Genomic DNA, 20,467 nt, shown 5'->3' on the forward strand with positions numbered 1-20,467 from the left:
TCACAACGATGTTTCCTCTTCATCCATCTCCTTCTTCAGGAGCTAGTTCAACATCACAACGATGTTTCCTCTTCAACCATCTCCTTCTTCAGGAGCTAGTTCAACATCACAATGATGTTTCCTCTTCAACCATCTCCTTCTTCAGGAGCTAGTTCAACATCACAACGATGTTTCCTCTTTAACCATCTCCTTCTTCAGGAGCTAGTTCAACATCACAACGATGTTTCCTCTTCAACCATCTCCTTCTTCAGGAGCTAGTTCAACATGACAACGATGTTTCCTCTTCAACCCTCTCCTTCTTCAGGAGCTAGTTCAACATCACAACGATGTTTCCTCTTCAACCATCTCCTTCTTCAGGAGCTAGTTCAACATCACAACGATGTTTCCTCTTTAACCATCTCCTTCTTCAGGAGCTAGTTCAACATCACAACGATGTTTCCTCTTCAACCATCTCCTTCTCCAGGAGCTAGTTCAACATCACAACGATGTTTCCTCTTTAACCATCTCCTTCTTCAGGAGCTAGTTCAACATCACAACGATGTTTCCTCTTCAACCATCTCCTTCTTCAGGAGCTAGTTCAACATCACAACGATGTTTCCTCTTCAACCATCTCCTTCTTCAGGAGCTAGTTCAACATCACAACGATGTTTTCTCTTTAACCATCTCCTTCTTCAGGAGCTAGTTCAACATCACAACGATGTTTCCTCTTCAACCATCTCCTTCTCCAGGAGCTAGTTCAACATCACAACGATGTTTCCTCTTTAACCATCTCCTTCTTCAGGAGCTAGTTCAACATCACAACGATGTTTCCTCTTTAACCATCTCCTTCTTCAGGAGCTAGTTCAACATCACAACGATGTTTCCTCTTCAACCCTCTCCTTCTTCAGGAGCTAGTTCAACATCACAACGATGTTTCCTCTTCTACCATCTCCTTCTTCAGGAGCTAGTTCAACATCACAATGATGTTTCCTCTTCAACCATCTCCTTCTTCAGGAGCTAGTTCAACATCACAACGATGTTTCCTCTTCAACCATCTCCTTCTTCAGGAGCTAGTTCAACATCACAACGATGTTTCCTCTTCAACCCTCTCCTTCTTCAGGAGCTAGTTCAACATCACAACGATGTTTCCTCTTCAACCATCTCCTTCTTCAGGAGCTAGTTCAACATCACAACGATGTTTCCTCTTCAACCATCTCCTTCTTCAGGAGCTAGTTCAACATCACAACGATGTTTCCTTTTCCGCAGTACTTCGCTGTCCCTCTTTTAGTCAACATTATTCATTATAAGGGATGATATTTTAATTTAAAACACTAATTTGAAATACTATTGATTGGGGTATTATTATTATAATATTGGTTGGGGTCCCTAGTGGGAAAAATCACATGATTTCACATTTTCTGATCCAAGATGGCGTAGCAGTCAGACGTCGTTGTCCTGTCGTGTCACTTGTATATACCGTTTTACATATTTTTCGTCGCATATCCTTTAAAATATTTTGCTAAACCTCAACATCTAAATATTCTCCTGCAACCCGCCTCACCCAATGGGGCGTGGATCTGCTTTCTTTTTTCCTAAAGTATTTATATTTACTTCGGATCTGGAATCCCTCAACTGAAGCTAGCCAGCTAACTACCAGCTATCAGTCAGCAAACCATTGCCAGCGGTCATCAGCTAACCTTCAGCTCGGAAAGCTCTCATCAGTTTGAACAACGTGACTCTAACCAGAGCATAACGGACCTATTATTTTTACCCCCGGATTCCTACCGCAAACTGAACATTTTCATCTGGATCTTCACAACTAGCTAACCGCAATCCCGGATGACTACTCCTGGCTAGCGTTTCCATCCCAGAGCAAGCACCAATTAGCTTGAAGCTAGTCCGGACAGGGCTCCTGTGCTACCACCGAAGTATACTCCTGGGCTACAATATCCGGACCCCTTCTACAGCCGGTACGGGGCATGGAACCCCGCAGATCCCCTACGACTTGAATACTGACATAATCTGCCTGAGGACTCCAACAGGCCCCTCAGGCGCAACGCCCGCTGAAGGCCTATTATGCTAACCAGCTAGGCCTGCTAGAGCTACTTGGAACCCTACTAATTCCACGACTGGTCTATCGACGTCACCACACGTAGAGGCAAAAACAGACTTACCCCCATCGCGACGTCCCCCAAAGGCTAACTTTCTAGCCCCTGCTATCTGCTTGCTTGCTTACCCGGTCTGCTAAATGCTAGCTGCCGGACCCGGTCTGTAACTGCTAGCCAATGCTAACTGCTTGCTTGCTAACCCGGCCTGCTAACTGCTAGCTACTAGCTGCTAGCTTGCTTTACTCCCGGCCTACTAACTGTTAGCTTGTTAGCATCGGCCTGCTAACTGTCTGAATCGCCGTGTCCCCAGCCAGCCCAACCACTCACTGGACCCATATGTTCACTTGGCTATGCATGCTTCTCTCTAATATCAATATGCCTCGTCCATTACTGTCCTGGTTAGTGATTACTGTCTTATTTCACTGTAGAGCCTCTCGCCCTGCTCAATATGCCTTAACCAACCATGTTTTTCCACCTCCAACATGTGCGATGAAATCACCTGGTTTAAATATCTCTAGAGACAATATCTCTCTCTTCATTACTCAATGCCTAGGTTTACCTCCAATGTACTCACATCCTAACTTACCTTTGTCTGTACACCATGCCTTGAAAATATGCTATCGTGCCTAGAAACCTACTCCTTTTACTCTCTGTTCTGAATGTGCTAGACGGCCAGTTTGTGTAATCTTTAGCCGAACCCTTATTCTACTTCTCCTCTGTTCTTCTGGTGATGTGGAGGTTAATCCAGGTCCTGCAATGCCTAGCTCCACTCCCACCCCCCGGGTGCTCTCATTTGTTGACTTCTGTAAACGTAAAAGCCTTGGTTTCATGCATGTTAACATTACAAGCCTACTCCCTAAGTTTGTTTTACTCACTGCTTTAGCACACTCTGCTAACCCAGATGTCTTAGCCGTGTCTGAATCCTGGCTTAGGAAAACCAACAAAAACCCTGAAATCTCCATTGCTAACTATAACGTTTTCCACCAAGATAGAACTGCCAAAGGGGGAGGTGTTGCAATCTACTGCAAATATTGCCTGCAAAGTTCTGTATTACTATCTAAGTCTGTACCCAAACAATTTGAGCTTCTACTTCTAAAAATTCACCTTTCCAGAAACAAGTCTCTCAATGTTGCCACTTGCTATAGACCTCCTTCTGCCCCCAGCTGTGCCCTCGATACCAAATGTGAATTGATTGCCCCCCATCTATCTTCTGAGCTCGTGCTACCAGGTTGACCTAAACTGGGATATGCTTATTAACACCCAGGCCATCCTACAAACTAAGCTTGATGCCCTCAATCTCACACAAATTATCAATGAACCTACCAGGTACAACCCCAAATCAGTAAACACGGGCACCCTCATGTCATCCTAACTAATTCGCCCTCTAAATACACCTCTGCTGTTTTCAATCAAGATCTCAGCAATCACTGCCTCATTGCCTGCATCCGTAATGGGTCTGCGACCAAACGACCACCCCTCATCACTGTCAAACGCTCCCTGAAACACTTCTGCGAGCAGGCCTGGAATGGCCGGGGTATCCTGGAATGACATTGACCTCATCCCATCAGTAGATGATGCCTTGCTATTCTTTAAAAGTGCCTTCCTCACCATCTTAACCTCTTACATCTATGGGGGCGCTATTTAATTTTTGGATGAAAAACGTTCCCGTTTTAAACAAGATATTTTGTCACAAAAAGATGCTCGACTATGCATATAATTGATACCATTCGAAAGAAAACACTCTGACGTGTCCAGAAATACCAAGATATTCTCTGTGCGTGCCCTAGAACGTGAGCTTCAGGCAAAACCAAGATGAGATGACATCCAGGAAATGACAAGGATTTTTGAGGCTCTGTTTTCCATTGTCTCCTTATATGGCTGTGAATGCGAGAGGAATGAGCCTGCCCTTTCTGTCGTTTCCCCAAGGTGTCTGCAGCATTGTGACGTATTCGTAGGCAGATCATTGGAAGATTGACCATAAGAGACCACATTTACCAGGTGTCCGCCCGGTGTCCTGCGCCGAAATTGGTGCGCAAAAGTCACCTGCCAGAATTTTTCCATGCGATACAGAGAGGAAAGCAAGCTTCCACGAACTGCATATCAATGAAGAGATATGTGAAAAAACACCTTGAGGATTGATTCCAAACAACGTTTGCCATGTTTCGGTCGATATTATGTAGTTAATCCGGAAAAAGTTTTACGTTGTAGGTGACTGAATTTTCGGTTTGTTTCGGTAGCCAAACGCAATGTAGAAAACGGAACGATTTCTCCTACACACAGACGCTTTCAGGAAAAACTGCGCATTTGGTATGTAACTGAGAGTCTCCTCATTGAAAACATCAGAAGCTCTTCAAAGGTAAATGATTTTATTTATTTGGTTATCTGGTTTTTGTGAAAATGTTGCGTGCTAAATGCTACTCAAAATGCTATGCTAGCTTTGCATACTCTTACACAAATTAGTCAATTTCTATGGTTCAAAAGCATATTTTGAAAATCTGAGATGACAGTGTTGTTAAGAAAAGGCTAAGCTTGAGAGCAGACGCATTATTTTCATTTTATTTGCGATTTTCAGAAATCGTTAACGTTGCGTTATGCTAATGAGCCTGAGGCTTTAGTCACAAACCCGGATCCGGGATGGGGAGTTTCAAGAAGTTAAATAAGCATGCCCCTCTCAAAAAATGTAGAACTAGGAATAGATATAGTCCTTGGTTCACTCCAGACCTGTCTGCCCTTGACCAGCACAAAAATATCCTGTGGCGTTCTGCATTAGCATCGAATAGCCCCCGTGATATGCAACTTTTCAGGGAAGTTAGTAACAAATATACACAGGCAGTTGGAAAAGCTAAGGCAAGCTTTTTCAAACAGAAATTTGCATCCTGTAGTACTATCTCAAAAAAGTTCTGGGACACTGTAAAGTCCATGGAGAATAAGAGCACCTCCTCCCAGCTGCCCACTGCTCTGAGTCTAGGAAACATTGTCACCACCGATAAATCCACTATAATTGAGAATTTCAATAAGCATTTCTCGACGGCTGGCCATGCTTTCCACATGGCTACCCCTACCACGGTCAACTGCCCGGCACCCTCCACAGCAACCCGCCAAAGCCCCCACCATTTCTCCTTTACCCAAATCCAGATAGCTGAATGTTCTGAAAGAGTTGCAAAATATGGACACCTACAAATCAGCCGAGCTAGACAATCTGGACCCTCTCTTCCTAAAAATTATCTGCTGAAATTTTTGCAACCCCTATTACTAGCCTGTTCAACCTCTCTTTCATATCGTCTGAGATTCCCAAAGATTGGACAGCTGCCGCGGTAATCCCCCTCTTCAAAGGGGGAGACACTCTAGACCCAAACTGCTACAGACCTATATCTATCCTTCCCTGTCTTTCTAAGGTCTTCGAAAGCCAAGTTAACAAACAGATTACTGACCATTACGAATCCCACCGTACCTTCTCCGCTATGCAATCTGGTTTCAAAGCTGGTCATGGGTGGACCTCAGCCACGCTGCCAGCCAACGACATCATAACCGCCATCAATAAGAGACATATTCAGCCGTATTCATCGACCTGGCCAAGGCTTTCGACTCTGTCGATCACAACATTCTTATTGGCAGACTCAACAGCCTTGGTTTCTCAAATGATTGCCTCACCTGGTTTACCAATTACTTCTCTGATAGAGTTCAGTGTGTCCAATCGGAGGGCCTGTTTTCCGGACCTCTGACAGTCTCTATGGGTGTGCCACAGGGTTCAATTCTCGGGCCGACTCTCTTTTCTGTATACATCAATGATGTTGCTCTTGCTGCTGGTGATTCTCTGATCCACCTCTACGCATACGACACCATTCTGTATACTTTTGGCCCCTCCTTGGACACTGTGTTAACTAACCTCCAGACGAGCTTCAATGCCATACAACTCTCCTTCCGTGGCCTCCAACTGCTCCGAAACACAAGTAAAACTAAATGCATGCTATTCAATCGATCACTGCCCGCACCTGCTCGCCCGTCCAGCATCACTACTCTGGACGGCTCTGACTTTGAATACGTGGACAACTACAAATACCTGGGTGTCTGGTTAGACTGTAAACTCTCCTTCCAGACTCACATCAAGCATCTCCAATCCAAAATTAAATCTAGAATCGGCTTCCTATATCGCAACAAATCATCCTTCACTCATGTTTCCAAACATACCCTCGTAAAACTGACCATCCTACCGATCCTCGACGTCATCTATAAAATAGCCTCCAACACTCTACTCAACAAACTGGACGCAGTCTATCACAGTGCCATCAGTTTTGTCACCAAAGCCCCATACACTACCCACCATTGCGACCTGTATGCTCTCGTTGGTTCGCCCTAGCTTCATACCCGTCGCCAAACCCACTGGCTACAGGTTATCTACAAGTCTTTATGTGTGATGTTTTTTCACATGAGGATTTTCACGTGATCACATAACCTTTCACATGTGTGAGTTGTTATGATGCACACACAGTGCTTTTAACACAGGGATTTCAACTTACACAATGTAGTCGTGTGTCAAATATGTATGTTTATTTATACAGTCATTATTATTCAACGTGTCATTACCTGGGATTTGAACGCACAACCTCTTGGTTCACGGCATTCCTATCTTCTTGCTATGCCACCATGTCTGTATCAATGACTGACTGATTTCACTTGTATTCCTACACTATGGACTTAAAAATGTGAAAATTATTATATTAATCATAGGGATTCAGGAGTATCAATTAAACAGAATAATATGACCCACCAACTATACAGAAACTCTTCAATTGCTGAAATAAGTAAATGAAATCAATGAATAGTCAGAATGAATGATTGTGAGTTCAAATCCCAGGTGGGGTCATATTTTAGCTGAACAGCAATAACACATGAAATAGCACATATGAAAACGTGATCACATGAAATTTAAAAAACACACCTTTTCACATGTGAAGTGTTCCAAAAACACGTGTTCACATGTGAAATGTTACATGTGTAGTGTTGAAAAAAACAACATGTTTTCACATATGAAATGCCATATGTGGGGTGGCAGGTAGCCTAGTTGTTAGTGTTGGACCAGTAACCGAAAGGTTGCAGGATTGGATCACCAAGCTGACAAGGTAAAAATCTGTCATTCTTCACCTGAACAAGGCAGTTAACCCACTGTTCCTAGGCAATCATTGAAAATAATAATTTGTTCTTAGGTTGCAAGTTCAAATCCCCAAGCTGACAAGGTACAAAATCTGTCGTTCTGCCCCTGAACAGGCAGTTAACCCACTGTTCCTAGGCCGTCATTGAAAATAAGAATTTGTTCTTAACTGACTTGCCTAGTAAAATAAAGGTAAAATAAATAAATAAATATTATGACACTATTGGTTGGGGTGTTATTATGACACTATTGGTTGGGGTGTTATTATGACACTTTTGGTTGGGGTGTTATTATGACACTTTTGGTTGGAGTGTTATTATGACACTATTGGTTGGGGTGTTATTATGACACTATTGGTTGGGGTGTTATTATGACACTATTGGCTGGTGTGTTATTATGACACTATTGGCTGGGGTGTTATTATGACACTATTGGCTGGGGTGTTATTATGACACTTGGTTGGTGTGTTATTATGACACTATTGGTTGGGGTGTTATTATGACACTTGGTTGGGGTGTTATTATGACACTATTGGCTGGGGTGTTATTATGACACTATTGGCTGGGGTGTTATTATGACACTATTGGCTGGGGTGTTATTATGACACTATTGGCTGGGGGTGTTATTATGACACTATTGGCTGGGGGTGTTATTATGACACTATTGGTTGGGGTGTTATTATGACACTATTGGTTGGGGTGTTATTATGACACTATTGGCTGGGGTGTTATTATGACACTATTGGTTGGTGTGTTATTATGACACTATTGGCTGGTGTGTTATTATGACACTATTGGTTGGTGTGTTATTATGACACTATTGGCTGGTGTGTTATTATGACACTATTGGCTGGTGTGTTATTATGACACTATTGGCTGGGGGTGTTATTATGACACTATTGGTTGGTGTGTTATTATGACACTATTGGTTGGGGTGTTATTATGACACTATTGGTTGGGGTGTTATGACTATTGGTTGGGATGGTTCAAAGGCATCAGAGAGTCAGCAGATATAACAGTCGGATCTCGTCCCTTCACTACCGTTTCCTGTGTCAAGTCAAGCACTCACCAACTCTGCAGAACTTCAGATAATCTGGGTTCATCCTTGTGTACTTTTACAGAGATGTTTTCCCCTGAAATGTGTACATTTCATCTTTCTCCAGTGCACAATTGTGTTTTGATGTGTACATTTCACCTCTCTCCAGTGCACAATTGTGTTTTGCTGTGTACATTTCACCTCTCTCCAGTGCACAATTGTGTTTTGCTGTGTACATTTCAGATTTTTTGTCATTGATTTTAAAACCATACTTTAGTAGTATTGTTGTAGTTACTTTCAGGGTGATTACAGACGTGATGTTCAAATGGAAGATGTAACCCAAACCAGAGTTGTAGCATTGAACACATGAGCTGTGAGGACAGTGGACGAGATAAAGTTCCTTCTTATTTCGGAAAGAAGATAAACCAAGGTTTTTTTCTCACTATTTTAGCTTTCTCTCTCTCTCTGAACCCCCTCCCCCTGTCATTGTAACAGAAAAGGCTGTTATTTTTTTCAAGGAATCTCTAACTGTCATTGGTCACCAGCAGACACAGCTGGTCTGAGAGGATGTGTGTGTTAGGGTGTGTGTGCCTGCCCGCCTGCCTCAGCTCGTGTCAGTTCAGTCCTGTGATAGCTAGCGTAGCTGTGCTCTATTCAGCTGTAGGATTATATGGCTCTACTCATTGGGATTACATAAACATGGTGGATCTTTATGCAAAGCCCCAGCATGGGTACCGGGTCCGGGGGAGCTGGGCTCTCCCAATACCAGCCCAGGTAGGTCCAGAACTAACTGTACACTATACTGTATATCTAGATACAACAGTACAGCCTCAGTAAAACTATGGCTAAATTAGGCTGTCCAGAATAGAGATCAGAGTGTGTTGAGTTTAATTAGGCTGTCCAGAATAGAGATCAGAGTGTTGGGTTTGTTCAGTATGTACAATATTGACAGTATTTACGTCTACCTTGTTATCACCTTCCTACTTCCTGTTTAGTCTACTTAGTCTCGCCCTACTGTAGATATATTGCTTCAGCTCAACTTTATTTTCCTGTGCTGCAGTGTAAGTCAACCTCAGAGAGCATGCTCAATAACACAAGCAATGCCTGCTTCAACATGTTTAGCACATAGCTCCGTTAAGCACTCTTGATGTAGACTTTAGGTTAGAGTTTTGCTAGTTGTTAGTTGACACATTTGCCAACACAAAACCATAGTTTCTCACATATAGGTATTGCATTTACTGTGGGCTGCTTACTGTGGGTGTTGGTGCAATGGGGGTTAAGCCTGTAGTTTATTTTTATTGGTGACACTGACATTTTACCTCACAAATATCTGGTTAGTGTGGGCTTATTGTGGGTAGATATCTCTTTCCAGTGGGCAGGGGAGGGGGCATTCCACAATCAGAGAGATCAATGATGCAGCTCTCTCATTTCCACTCTTGTCTGTCTAGTCATGTGTATTGATTACTTTGTGGTGATAATGAGATCAATAATGATGTTATTGAGCTCCCGAGTGGTGGAGAGGTCTAAGACACTGCATCTCAGTGCAAGAGGTGTCACTACAGTCCTTGGTTCGAATCCAGGCTGTAGCACATCCGTCCGTGATTGCGAGTCCCATAGGGGAATTTGTTCTGAACTGACTTGCCAAGTTAAATACAGGTTAAATAAAATAAAATAAAAATATTTTTTAAACTAGATGGTGCACCGAGTCCATATCTGATCACCACAAAACATGAAATGGTCAAATATATTCATTACTATACATATCTGCCTTCCGACCATTGACCTAAATAGGTTTCCGACCTGTCACCATTCCTCAATCCAGTGGTTGGTTGAGCAGGGAGAATATTTAACAAAAAAACAGTGCAAACTTGAATGCTATTTGGCCCTAAACAGAGAGTACACAGTGGCAGAATACCTGACCGCTTTGACTATGTACAGACTCTGTGAACATGGCTTTGCTATTGAGACTGGCCGCCGTAGGTAGACCTGGCTCTCAAGAGAAGACAGGCTATGTGCACACTGCTCACAAAATGAGGTGAAAAATGAGCTGCACTTCCTCACCTCCTGCCAGCTGTATGACCATATTAGAGACGCATACAGTGCATTCGGAAAGTATTCAGACCCCTTGACTTTTTCCACATTTTGTTACATTACAGCCTTATTCTAAAATGGATTCAATAGTTATCAATCTACACGCAGTACCCCATAATGACAAAGCAAAAACAGGTAAAAAAAACAAAACAACTTTATCACATTTACACAAGTTTTCAGACACTTTACTCAGTACTTTGTTGAAGTACCTTTGGCAGCGATTACAGCCCCGAGTCTTCTTGGGTATGACGCTACAAGCTTGGCACACTTGTATTTGTAGAGTTTCTCCCATTCTTCTCTGCAGATCCTCTCAAGCTCTGTCAGGTTGGATGGGGAGCGTCGATGCACAGCTATTTTCAGGTCTCTCCAGAGATGTTCGATTGGGTTCAAGTCCGGGTTCTGGCTGAGCCACTCAAGGACATTCAGAGACTCGTCCCGAAGCCACTCCTGCGTTGTCTTGACTGTGTGTTTTGGGCCGTTGTCCTGTTGCCCAGTCTGAGGTCCTGAGTGCTCTGGACAGGTTTTCATCAAGGATCTCTCTGTACTCTGTTCATCTTTCCCTCAATCCTGTCTTGTCTCCTAGTTCCTGCCGCTGAAAAACATCCCCACAGCATGATGTTGCCACCACCATGCTTCACCGTAGGGATGCTGCCAGGTTTCCTCCAGACGTGACACTTGGTATTCAGGCCAAAGAGTTCAATCTTGGTTTCATCACACCATCACACTCATGGTCTGAGAGTTCTTTAGGTGCCTTTTGGCAAACTCCAAACGGGCTGTCGTGTGCCTTTAACTGTGGAGTGGCTTCTGTCTGACCACTCTACCATAAAGGCCTGATTGGTGGAGTGCTGCAGAGATGGTTGTGCTTCTGGAAGGTTCTCCCATCTTCACAGGTGTGTGCCTTTCAGAATCATATCAAATCAATAGAATTTACCACAGGATGATCAACAGAAACAGGCTGCATCTGAGCTCAATTTCATAGCAAAGGGTCTGAATACTTATGTAAATAAGGTATTTCTGTTCTTAATTTTTAATACATTTGCAAAAATTTCTAAAACTTGTTTTTGCTTTGTCATTATGGGGTATTGTGTGTAGATGGACGTGGAACAAAATGAATTTAATACATTTTAGAATAAGGCTGTAACAAAATGTAGAAACAGTCAAGGGGTCTGAATACTTTCCAAGTGCATGCACTGTATTTCTCTCAGATTAGTGTGTAATATTTACTGTTCATTTAGTTTATTTCACTTGTTTCTTGCCTATTCTATTTGCTTTGGCAATGTAAACACGTTTCCCATGCCAATAAATCCCTTTGAATTTGAGGGAGGGAGGGGGAGATGGAGAGGGAGAGCACTCTCACAATGCCATGATGAGGATATCATAGGCAGCAGTGTTCCCAGGGGGACCTCCCAGGAGTCATAAAGTCAGGCAGAGACCTCTCATGGGATACAGGAGGTGGTCTCTGGAAGAGCTGAGACTCCAGGTGAGACTCTGGCCCAGTTGAGGCTCTGGCCTCTGGAACAGGTGAGGCTCTGGCCTCTGGAACATGTGAGACTCCAGGTGAGACTCTGACCTCTGAAACAGGTGAGCATCCAGGTGAGACTCTGGCCTCTGGAACAGGTGAGGTCTGACCTCTGGAACAGGTGAGACTCCAGGTGAGTCTCTGGCCTCTGAAATAGGTGAGACTCTGACCTCTGGAGCAGGTCAGCCTCCAGGTGAGACTCTGACCTCTGGAACAGGTGAGACTCTGGCCTCTGGAACAGGTGAGCATCCAGGTGAGACTCTGGCCTCTGGAACAGGTGAGCCACCAGGTGAGACTCTGGCCTCTGGAACAGGTGAGCCACCAGGTGAGACTCTGGCCTCTGGAACAGGTGAGCCTCCAGGTGAGACTCTGGCCTCTGGAAGAGATGAGCCTCCAGTTGAGTCTCTGGCCCAGTTGAGTCTCTGGCCTCTGGAACATGTGAGGCTCTGGCCTCTGGAACAGGTGAGAGTCCAGGTGAGGCTCTGGCCTCTGGAACCAGTGAGGCCCTGGCCTCTGGAACAGGTGAGACTCCAAGTGAGACTGTCCTCTGGAACCAGTGAGGCCCTGGCCTCTGGAACAGGTGAGACTCCAAGTGAGACTGTCCTCTGGAACAGACGAGGCTCTGGCCTCTGGATCAGGTAAGGCTCCAGGTGAGGCTCTGGCTTCTAGAACAGGTGAGGCTCTGGCCTCTGGAACAGGTGAGACTCTGACCTCTGGAACAGGTGAGGCTCTGACCTCTGGAACAGGTGAGGCTCCATTTGAGACTCTGGCCTCTGCAACATGTGAGGCTCCAGTTGAGCCTCTGGCCTCTGGAATAGATGAGACTCCAGGTGAGACTCTGGCCTCTGGAACAGATATGAGGCTCCAGGTGAGTCTCTGGCCTCTGGAACAGATATGAGGCTCCAGGTGAGTCTCTGGCCTCTGGAACAGATATGAGGCTCCAGGTGAGTCTCTGGCCTCTGGAACAGGTGAGGCTCCAGGTGAGACTCTGGCCTCTGGAACAGGTGAGGCTCCAAGTGAGACTCTGGCCTCTGGAACAGATGAGGCTCCAGGTGAGACTCTGGCAATGTGGTATCAGTGAGTGGGTGTGCCAATGTTTACTGGAAGGATGGACACTCATTTACTTCTCTCATTTATTAAATTAAAACAACTTTATTTATCCCAAAGGAGCAATTACTTAAGGCAGCTGCAACAATGACAACAAGACTAACATTTATGCTAACAAGGTTAACTTGACATCCTTACCATACCGCAGCATAGCCTAGTGGTTAGAGCATTGGACTAGTAACCGGAAGGTTGCAAGTTCAAATCCCCGAGCTGACAAGGTACAAATCTGTCGTTCTGCCCCTGAACAGGCAGTTAACCCACTGTTCCTAGGCCGTCATTGAAAATAAGAATTTGTTCTTAACTGACTTGCCTAGTTAAATAAAGGTAAAATTAAAATTTAAAATTTAAAAATATGTATTGGCTTTGACTAGGCCTATATTTACATACTCTGAATTGCGTTTTGTGCTTCATACGGTAAAATACTGGACCTTTCAATAGCTGTGGGTTCCAGATAAGAGGAAGAATAAAAGGTATTTGAAGTTATATTCAGTCAGCTGTTTGAGTCATGTAAGCATTCTTGACATAGTTTTTTGACTGGCTTCAATTAGTAACCATTGTGTCAGTAACCTGTTGAAACCTGAATATTGGCCTTCCGTACAGGGTTGGGGAGTAACTGATTACATGTCATCTGATTGCAAAAAAAACAAAACTACTGTAATCAGATTAGATACTTTTGAAAAACTACATGATTTTTTATTGGATTACAGTTCAATTCAGAAAGGATGTTTGAGAAATACATTGACACCTTTCTGTTTTCTCAATGACATTCAAATCGGCATCAAACCAAGGTCGCAAGTTAAAATGTATTCCACCTGAGCGAGTCGACCAGAAGTCAGAGACCTCTGTGATGGCACACAAAATGCTTTTGATGGATATTTTTTGTCTTCTTCTAATGCCATTTAAGGGAAAAGTAATAAGATTACCTTATTTAGTTTGGGTAATCCAAAAGTTACATATACTGATTTACAATTTTGGATAAGTAACTGTTAACTGTAACGGATTACTTTGGAAAATAACCTACCCAACCCTGCTTGCATATTTCTTTGTGGACAGCTGTCATTAATCTTTCTTTTCACTGGAAAACCCCACCAAAATGGAAGACAATGTCACATATGAATGCCTCGGCAGTATTGTGAAGCAGTGCAGTTTCAGTTTGTTGAGTGGTGAACTTTGTACATCCCTGTTGCACCTCCAGTTTTGGCAATGCAGTTTCAGTGTCTGTAGGTAACTGGGTAATCAATCAAATCACATTTTATTTGTCACGTGCTGAATACAACATGAAATGCTTACAAGCCCTTAACCAACAATAAAGGATTTTTTTAAATTAAAGAAAATATTTGCTAAAAAATAAACTAAAATAAGAGAAAAAAGCAACACAATAAATGAATAAATAACAATAACGAGGCTATATACAGGGGGTACCGGTACCGAGTCAATGTGCAGGGGTACATGTTAGTTCAAGCTAATATGTACATGTAGGTAGGGATGAAGTGACTACTCATAATAAAAAACAATCAGTAGCAGCAATGTATAAAATGGGAACAATGCAAATAGTCTGGGTAGTCATTTGATTAACTATTTAGCAGTCTAATGGTTTGGGATTAGAAACTGTCGGATGCAGAGCAGTTGCCGTACCAAGCGGTGATTCAACCAGTCAGGATGCTCTCGATGGTGCAGCTGTATAACTTTTTGAGGATCTGACTACCCATGTCAATTTTTTTTCAGGATCCTGAGGGGGAATAGGTGTAGTAATAGTGGGCGTCTGTAAATTTAGACACAAATGAGGCGAGGCGTTGGTTTGTGGTCTGGAGCTTGATGCTCTCTCTTCAGCTTTAGAATTTACTTCCTGAGCTGACTGCTCCGGAAGACCGTCTCTGTTCTGCTCTGTCACCCTCTCACTGAGTGCTATAAGCCTCTTGTTCCCCCAGAAAAGAACAACTACTTTTATCTACACAGAACCAACTGACTGTAGAGGTGATAGACTAAAGTTGATTTTGGTTATGTTGTTCACAGGCTTGGCTCTCTGTTGCAAGAAGCACTTTGACCTTCTAGAGTGACTCAGTGTCACTTAGCCTCAACCTGGTCCCAGATCAGTTTGTGTTCCTGCTGTAAGTTTGTTGTAAAGACAGTGCAAACAGATCTGGCATCAGATAGTGTTCTACCTACTTGGTGTCACACTTTAGTTCAAAACTTTTCCAGCTGACCTCTGTCCCCATATTATCTGCTCTTCCCATAGGTCAAGGAGAGTGTCCAGAACGCTGTGTACGTTAATGTAGCGGAGCTCGGCAGAAACATCTCTGAGTCCCCTCCCTCAGCCTTCTCCCCTCCCTGCACTCCTCCATACCTGGACTCTAAGGGATGGGAGGTGCACACTGACCAGGAGAGTGGACGGGAGTACTACTACCACCCCGAATCGGGGCAGACCACCTGGGACAACCCCCACATAGACCCTGAGGCTCCCGCCGAGGTGTCTGTGTGTTCGCCCTCCTCTCAGTTCCCCTCCCTGTCCCTCACCTCCGCCTCCCCCCCTGCATGGACCTCTGACTGGGAGCAGTGTTTGGATGTGACCAGCGGCCACCAGTACTTCTACAACCCAGTATCGGGGGAGACGTCTTGGGAGTCCCCAGAGCCACAGTGCCCCTACTCCGCTCTGATGGAGCCTCTGAGTGGGCTCCAGTCTCTGGAGGAAGGGCCGGTAAGGGCTGCTCCACTTAAACTCCCAGTCTATTTTAGTTTCATCATGGGACGTCTACAAATAATACGCTCATCTTTTTAATTAAGTTTAAGCTCCCGCTATGTCCTACACCTACCGTACATAGCAGACAGTTGGTTTTCATAGATTATGTAATTATCCTCAAACTAGTAGGCATTCTGTACATTCCCACATTGACCTCATTGTGAACTTTTTGCAAACTGCATTGTTGAGTTTTCACCATTCTAAAGAGGCTTGTGAAAGAAAAAGCTGAAAGCTGTTTAAACTGTTCAGTTGAATTGAGGATCTTTGAAAAGGTGAAAGGAAGCTAGAAGGTAAGTCATCCATTGTCCTGATCTCCATCTGTTTTGAAGTAGAACACTGAATGTAACATTCTCACAACGTGTGTGTTTGTCTGTGTAAATGCGTATGGGTGTGTGCATGTGTCACCTGCGTGCGTGTGTGTGTCTGACATGATCGTTTGTGCAATGCATAATGTGTGTGTGTGTGTGTGTGTGTGTGTGTGTGTCCAGCCTCCCCTGCCTGAGGAGGACTACCAAGCAGATGACTACCCAGCAGATAACTACCCAGCCGAGGTTGACCTACCAGAAGAGGAGTTGTTGGCTGTGTCCCCTGTGACCCCTCACTCCTTCCCTAAGGACTACACCCCCAGCCATGTGACCCGGGCAGTCATCCCCAGGGCCAGCCTGGACAGGAGTGCCCCGACGGGCTGGAACCTCAACATAGACCCTGATGGGACTTGGGTGTTCTCCAACAGACACTCACCTGATCAGGTACACAGACTCATTATTTAGACGTTATTTATTCTGGTTAGTCTTATTGACCCTTTATTTAGACTTTATTTATTCTGGTTAGTCTTATTGACCCTTTATTTAGACGTTATTTATTCTGGTTAGTCTTATTGACCCTTTATTTAGATGTTATTTATTCTGCTTAGTCTTATTGACCCTTTATTTAGACGTTATTTATTCTGGTTAGTCTCATTTGAGATAAAAATGTACTTTTCAAGTGAGAGCTGTCCATGAATGCAGTCTAGGGGTAAACCGTGTTACTCAGCTTGAAGGAATATCACGGCTAAATGCACCGTTATGCTATTAGACTAGAAGATGTCGTAAGTGTATGCACTACGTAATATGCACTACGTTTTCTCCAGAAAGGTTCAGTAAAGTCAATATTTAACCGGAAGTCTTTGTCATTGTGTGTGTGGTAACAGTGGATCAAATCGTTGGATGACAGAGGACTGACGTACTACTACCTTAGAGATGGCTCCAGATCCCAGTGGAACCTGCCTGAGGTAGAGATCAAGATTAGAAAACACCCATAGCGAGTATGAAATGGAAGATCTCATTCATGTGAATAGATTTATCTAAATTTGCCTATAGCAAAGACAACATTCTGTTATTATTACTCCTCTTCATTCCCATTGGAACACAAGGCCACAGTGAGCTCATCCCCTTCTTCATGTCCTCAGCAACATGTTGTGCATGACTTAAAGAGAGGTTCATCTTGGCCAGCTCATCCGCGTGGTTTAGATCAGTATTTTCCTCATGTAGATGTGAAAGGTTTCTCCTCTGTGAACATGCATTTCTCCATTATCATTTGACCAACCAAGGTCCCTGTAGTGTCAGGCCAGTACAAGGTGGGGAACGGTGTTGAGCTGGACGGGGTCTCTTTAACGGTCATGAAGAACTGGAGACACACCATGGGTGCAACTTATGTCAGCTCAGCCCTGCAGGAGGTGGTGAGGACTAATAACACATACTGGAGCATTAACATACCTCACGTCCCCCTACCCAGAGCCCACCACAGTAGAGCTATGAGGTAGAGTAGGTGTGTCAGCTGGCTCTGACCACAGTGTTCAGTAAGGCAGAGTGAAGTGACTGAGCACCTTATGAAACCCCTGACCCTCAGCTTTCATACTGAGCCACCCTGACACCGCTTTCTAAATGAGAGAGCGCCCAGCACCTGGGACATTTCAGTCAACCTTGTGTTCAATGTACCACGACAGAGTAGACAGTGTACCACGACAGAGTAGACAGTGTACCACGACAGAGTAGACAGTGTACCACGACAGAGTAGACAGTGTACCACGACAGAGTAGACAGTGTACCACGACAGAGTAGACAGTGTACCACGACAGAGTAGACAGTGTACCACGACAGAGTAGACAGTGTACCACGACAGAGTAGACAGTGTACCACGACAGAGTAGACAGTGTACCACGACAGAGTAGACAGTGTACCACGACAGAGTACCACGACAGAGTAGACAGTGTACCACGACAGAGTAGACAGAGTACCACGACAGAGTAGACAGTGTACCACGACAGAGTAGACAGTGTACCACGACAGAGTAGACAGTGTACCACGACAGAGTAGACAGTGTACCACGACAGAGTACCACGACAGAGTAGACAGTGTACCACGACAGAGTAGACAGAGTACCACGACAGAGTAGACAGTGTACCACGACAGAGTAGACAGTGTACCACGACAGAGTAGACAGTGTACCACGACAGAGTAGACAGTGTACCACGACAGAGTAGACAGTGTACCACGACAGAGTAGACAGTGTACCACGACAGAGTACCACGACAGAGTAGACAGAGTACCACGACAGAGTAGACAGAGTACCACGACAGAGTAGACAGTGTACCACGACAGAGTAGACAGTGTACCACGACAGAGTAGACAGTGTACCACGACAGAGTAGACAGTGTACCACGACAGAGTAGACAGTGTACCACGACAGAGTACCACGACAGAGTAGACAGTGTACCACGACAGAGTAGACAGAGTACCACGACAGAGTAGACAGTGTACCACGACAGTGTACCACGACAGAGTACCACGACAGAGTAGACTGTGTACCACGACAGAGTAGACTGTATACTCTGGGGTAAGATTAAGTGATTGCAGACGTTAGGAATTAAGTAAAAGTAAAGCATCCATTATTCTTCTCCTGTTGGGCAAAAGTTCTCCCCAACTCACAGAAGAAATGCCTCAGACTACGGCTCCTGTGCGGACAACTCTCCAGAGATGGGGCAGCATCACGTGAGTTCTCCTCCTCTTCTCCTGTCCTCCTCACCTGCCCTCCCCTGCTGATCCTCATCAGATTAGATCAGTCCTGTTCTAGCTAAAATGACAGTTTTGTGATGCCCCAGCTAGAGCACTGTTTTGTGTTTTTTCCTAAAGGCCTAATTGGTTGAGACCCCAAAGAAGCCTCTCCAATCAGAGCCCAGATTCTCAGCGGCACAATGTGTTTTTAAAAAAAGGATCTAATTTGTTTTACGATTTTCTACATTGTAGAATAATAGTGAAGACATTACAACTATGAAATAAAACATGGTATCATGATGTTAAACAAATCAAAATATACTTCAAAGTAGCCATCCTTTGCCTTTGTGAAAGCTTTGCACACTCTTGGTATTCTATCAACCAGCTTCATGAGGTAGTCACCTGGAATGCATTTCAATTACCTTGTTGAAGTTAATTTGTGGAATATCTTTCCTTCTTATTGCATAAGAATTTGTTCTTAACTGACTTGCCTAGTTAAATAAAGGATTATATATATATATATATATATATATATATATATATATACACAATATAAGCCAATGAGTTCTGTTGTGACAAGGTAGGGGTGGTATACAGAAGATAGCCCTATTTGGTAAATTTCAAGAAATGTCAAGAATTTTGAAAGTTTCTTCAAGTGCATTTGCAAAAACCATCAAGCGCTGTGATGAAACTGGCTATCATGAGGACCGGCACAGGAAAGGAAGACCCAGAGATGCCTCTGCTGCAGCCCAAATAAATTCTTCACAGAGTTCAAGTAACAGACATATCTCAACATCAACTGTTCAGAGGAGACTGTGTGAATCCTGGTCAAATTGCTGCAGAGAAACCACTACTAAAGGACACCAATAATAAGAAGAGACATGCTTGGGCTAAGAAATACGAGAAATGGACATTAGACTGGCTGAAATCTGTCCTTTTGGTCAGATGAGTCAAAATTTGAGATTTTTGGTGCAAACCACCGTGTCTGTGAGACGCAGAGTAGGTGAACGGTTTATCTCTGCATGTGCGGTTCCCACCGTGAAACATGGAGGAGGAGGTTTGATGGTGTGGGGGTGCTTTAATGGTGACACTGTCAGTGATTTATTTAGAATTTAAGACACACTTAACCAGCAGGTTTGGGCTTAGTGGGACTAGAATTTGTTTTTCAGCAAGACAATGACCCAACACATTTCCAGGCTGTGTAGGGGCTATTTGACCAATAAGGAGAGTGATGGAGTGCTGCATCAGATGACCTGGCCTCCACAATCACCCAACCTCAACCCAATTGAGATGGTTTGGGATAAGTTGGACCTCTCAGTGAAGGAAAAGCAGCCAAGTGCTCAGCATATGTGGGAACTACTTCAAGACTGTTGGAAAAGCATTTCAGGTTAAGCTGGTTGAGAGAATGCCAAGAATGTTCAAAGTTGTCAGCAAGGCAAAGGGTGGCTACTTTGAAGAATCTCAAATGTAAAATCAATTTTTATTTTTTTAACACTTTGTTACTACACTATTCTATGTGTTATTTAATGTTTTTGAAGTATTCACTATTATTCTACAATGTAGAAAATAGTAAAAATAAAGAAAAACCCTAGAGTGTGTCCAAACTTTTGACTGGTACTGTAATACATGCATGCTATCTATCGAAGGGCTAATGGTGTGACGTACTAATGGTGTGTTGTACTTGTAGAGTAGTAGTTGCTTGGGACTATT

General features: G+C 43.9%; 1 protein-coding gene across 2 annotated transcripts in view; it reads left to right on the forward strand.

Annotated features, from left to right (window-relative positions):
* LOC135511909 (rho GTPase-activating protein 27-like) overlaps positions 1 to 20,467 on the forward strand; it is a 43,477-nt gene that overhangs the window by 14,690 nt on the left and 8,320 nt on the right. Inside the window, exons 4-8 of one of the 2 annotated variants that reach the window (XM_064933430.1) lie at positions 15,225 to 15,683; positions 16,214 to 16,474; positions 16,915 to 16,995; positions 17,314 to 17,442; positions 18,677 to 18,754. In XM_064933430.1, the coding sequence (XP_064789502.1) occupies positions 15,225 to 15,683; positions 16,214 to 16,474; positions 16,915 to 16,995; positions 17,314 to 17,442; positions 18,677 to 18,754 (1,008 nt within the window). The remainder of the gene's footprint in view (positions 1 to 15,224; positions 15,684 to 16,213; positions 16,475 to 16,914; positions 16,996 to 17,313; positions 17,443 to 18,676; positions 18,755 to 20,467) is intronic. The other variant, XM_064933431.1, reaches the window with a different exon arrangement.

The sequence above is a fragment of the Oncorhynchus masou genome, chromosome 24 (assembly GCF_036934945.1).
Source record: "Oncorhynchus masou masou isolate Uvic2021 chromosome 24, UVic_Omas_1.1, whole genome shotgun sequence".
NCBI classification, from domain to species: Eukaryota; Metazoa; Chordata; class Actinopteri; order Salmoniformes; family Salmonidae; genus Oncorhynchus; species Oncorhynchus masou.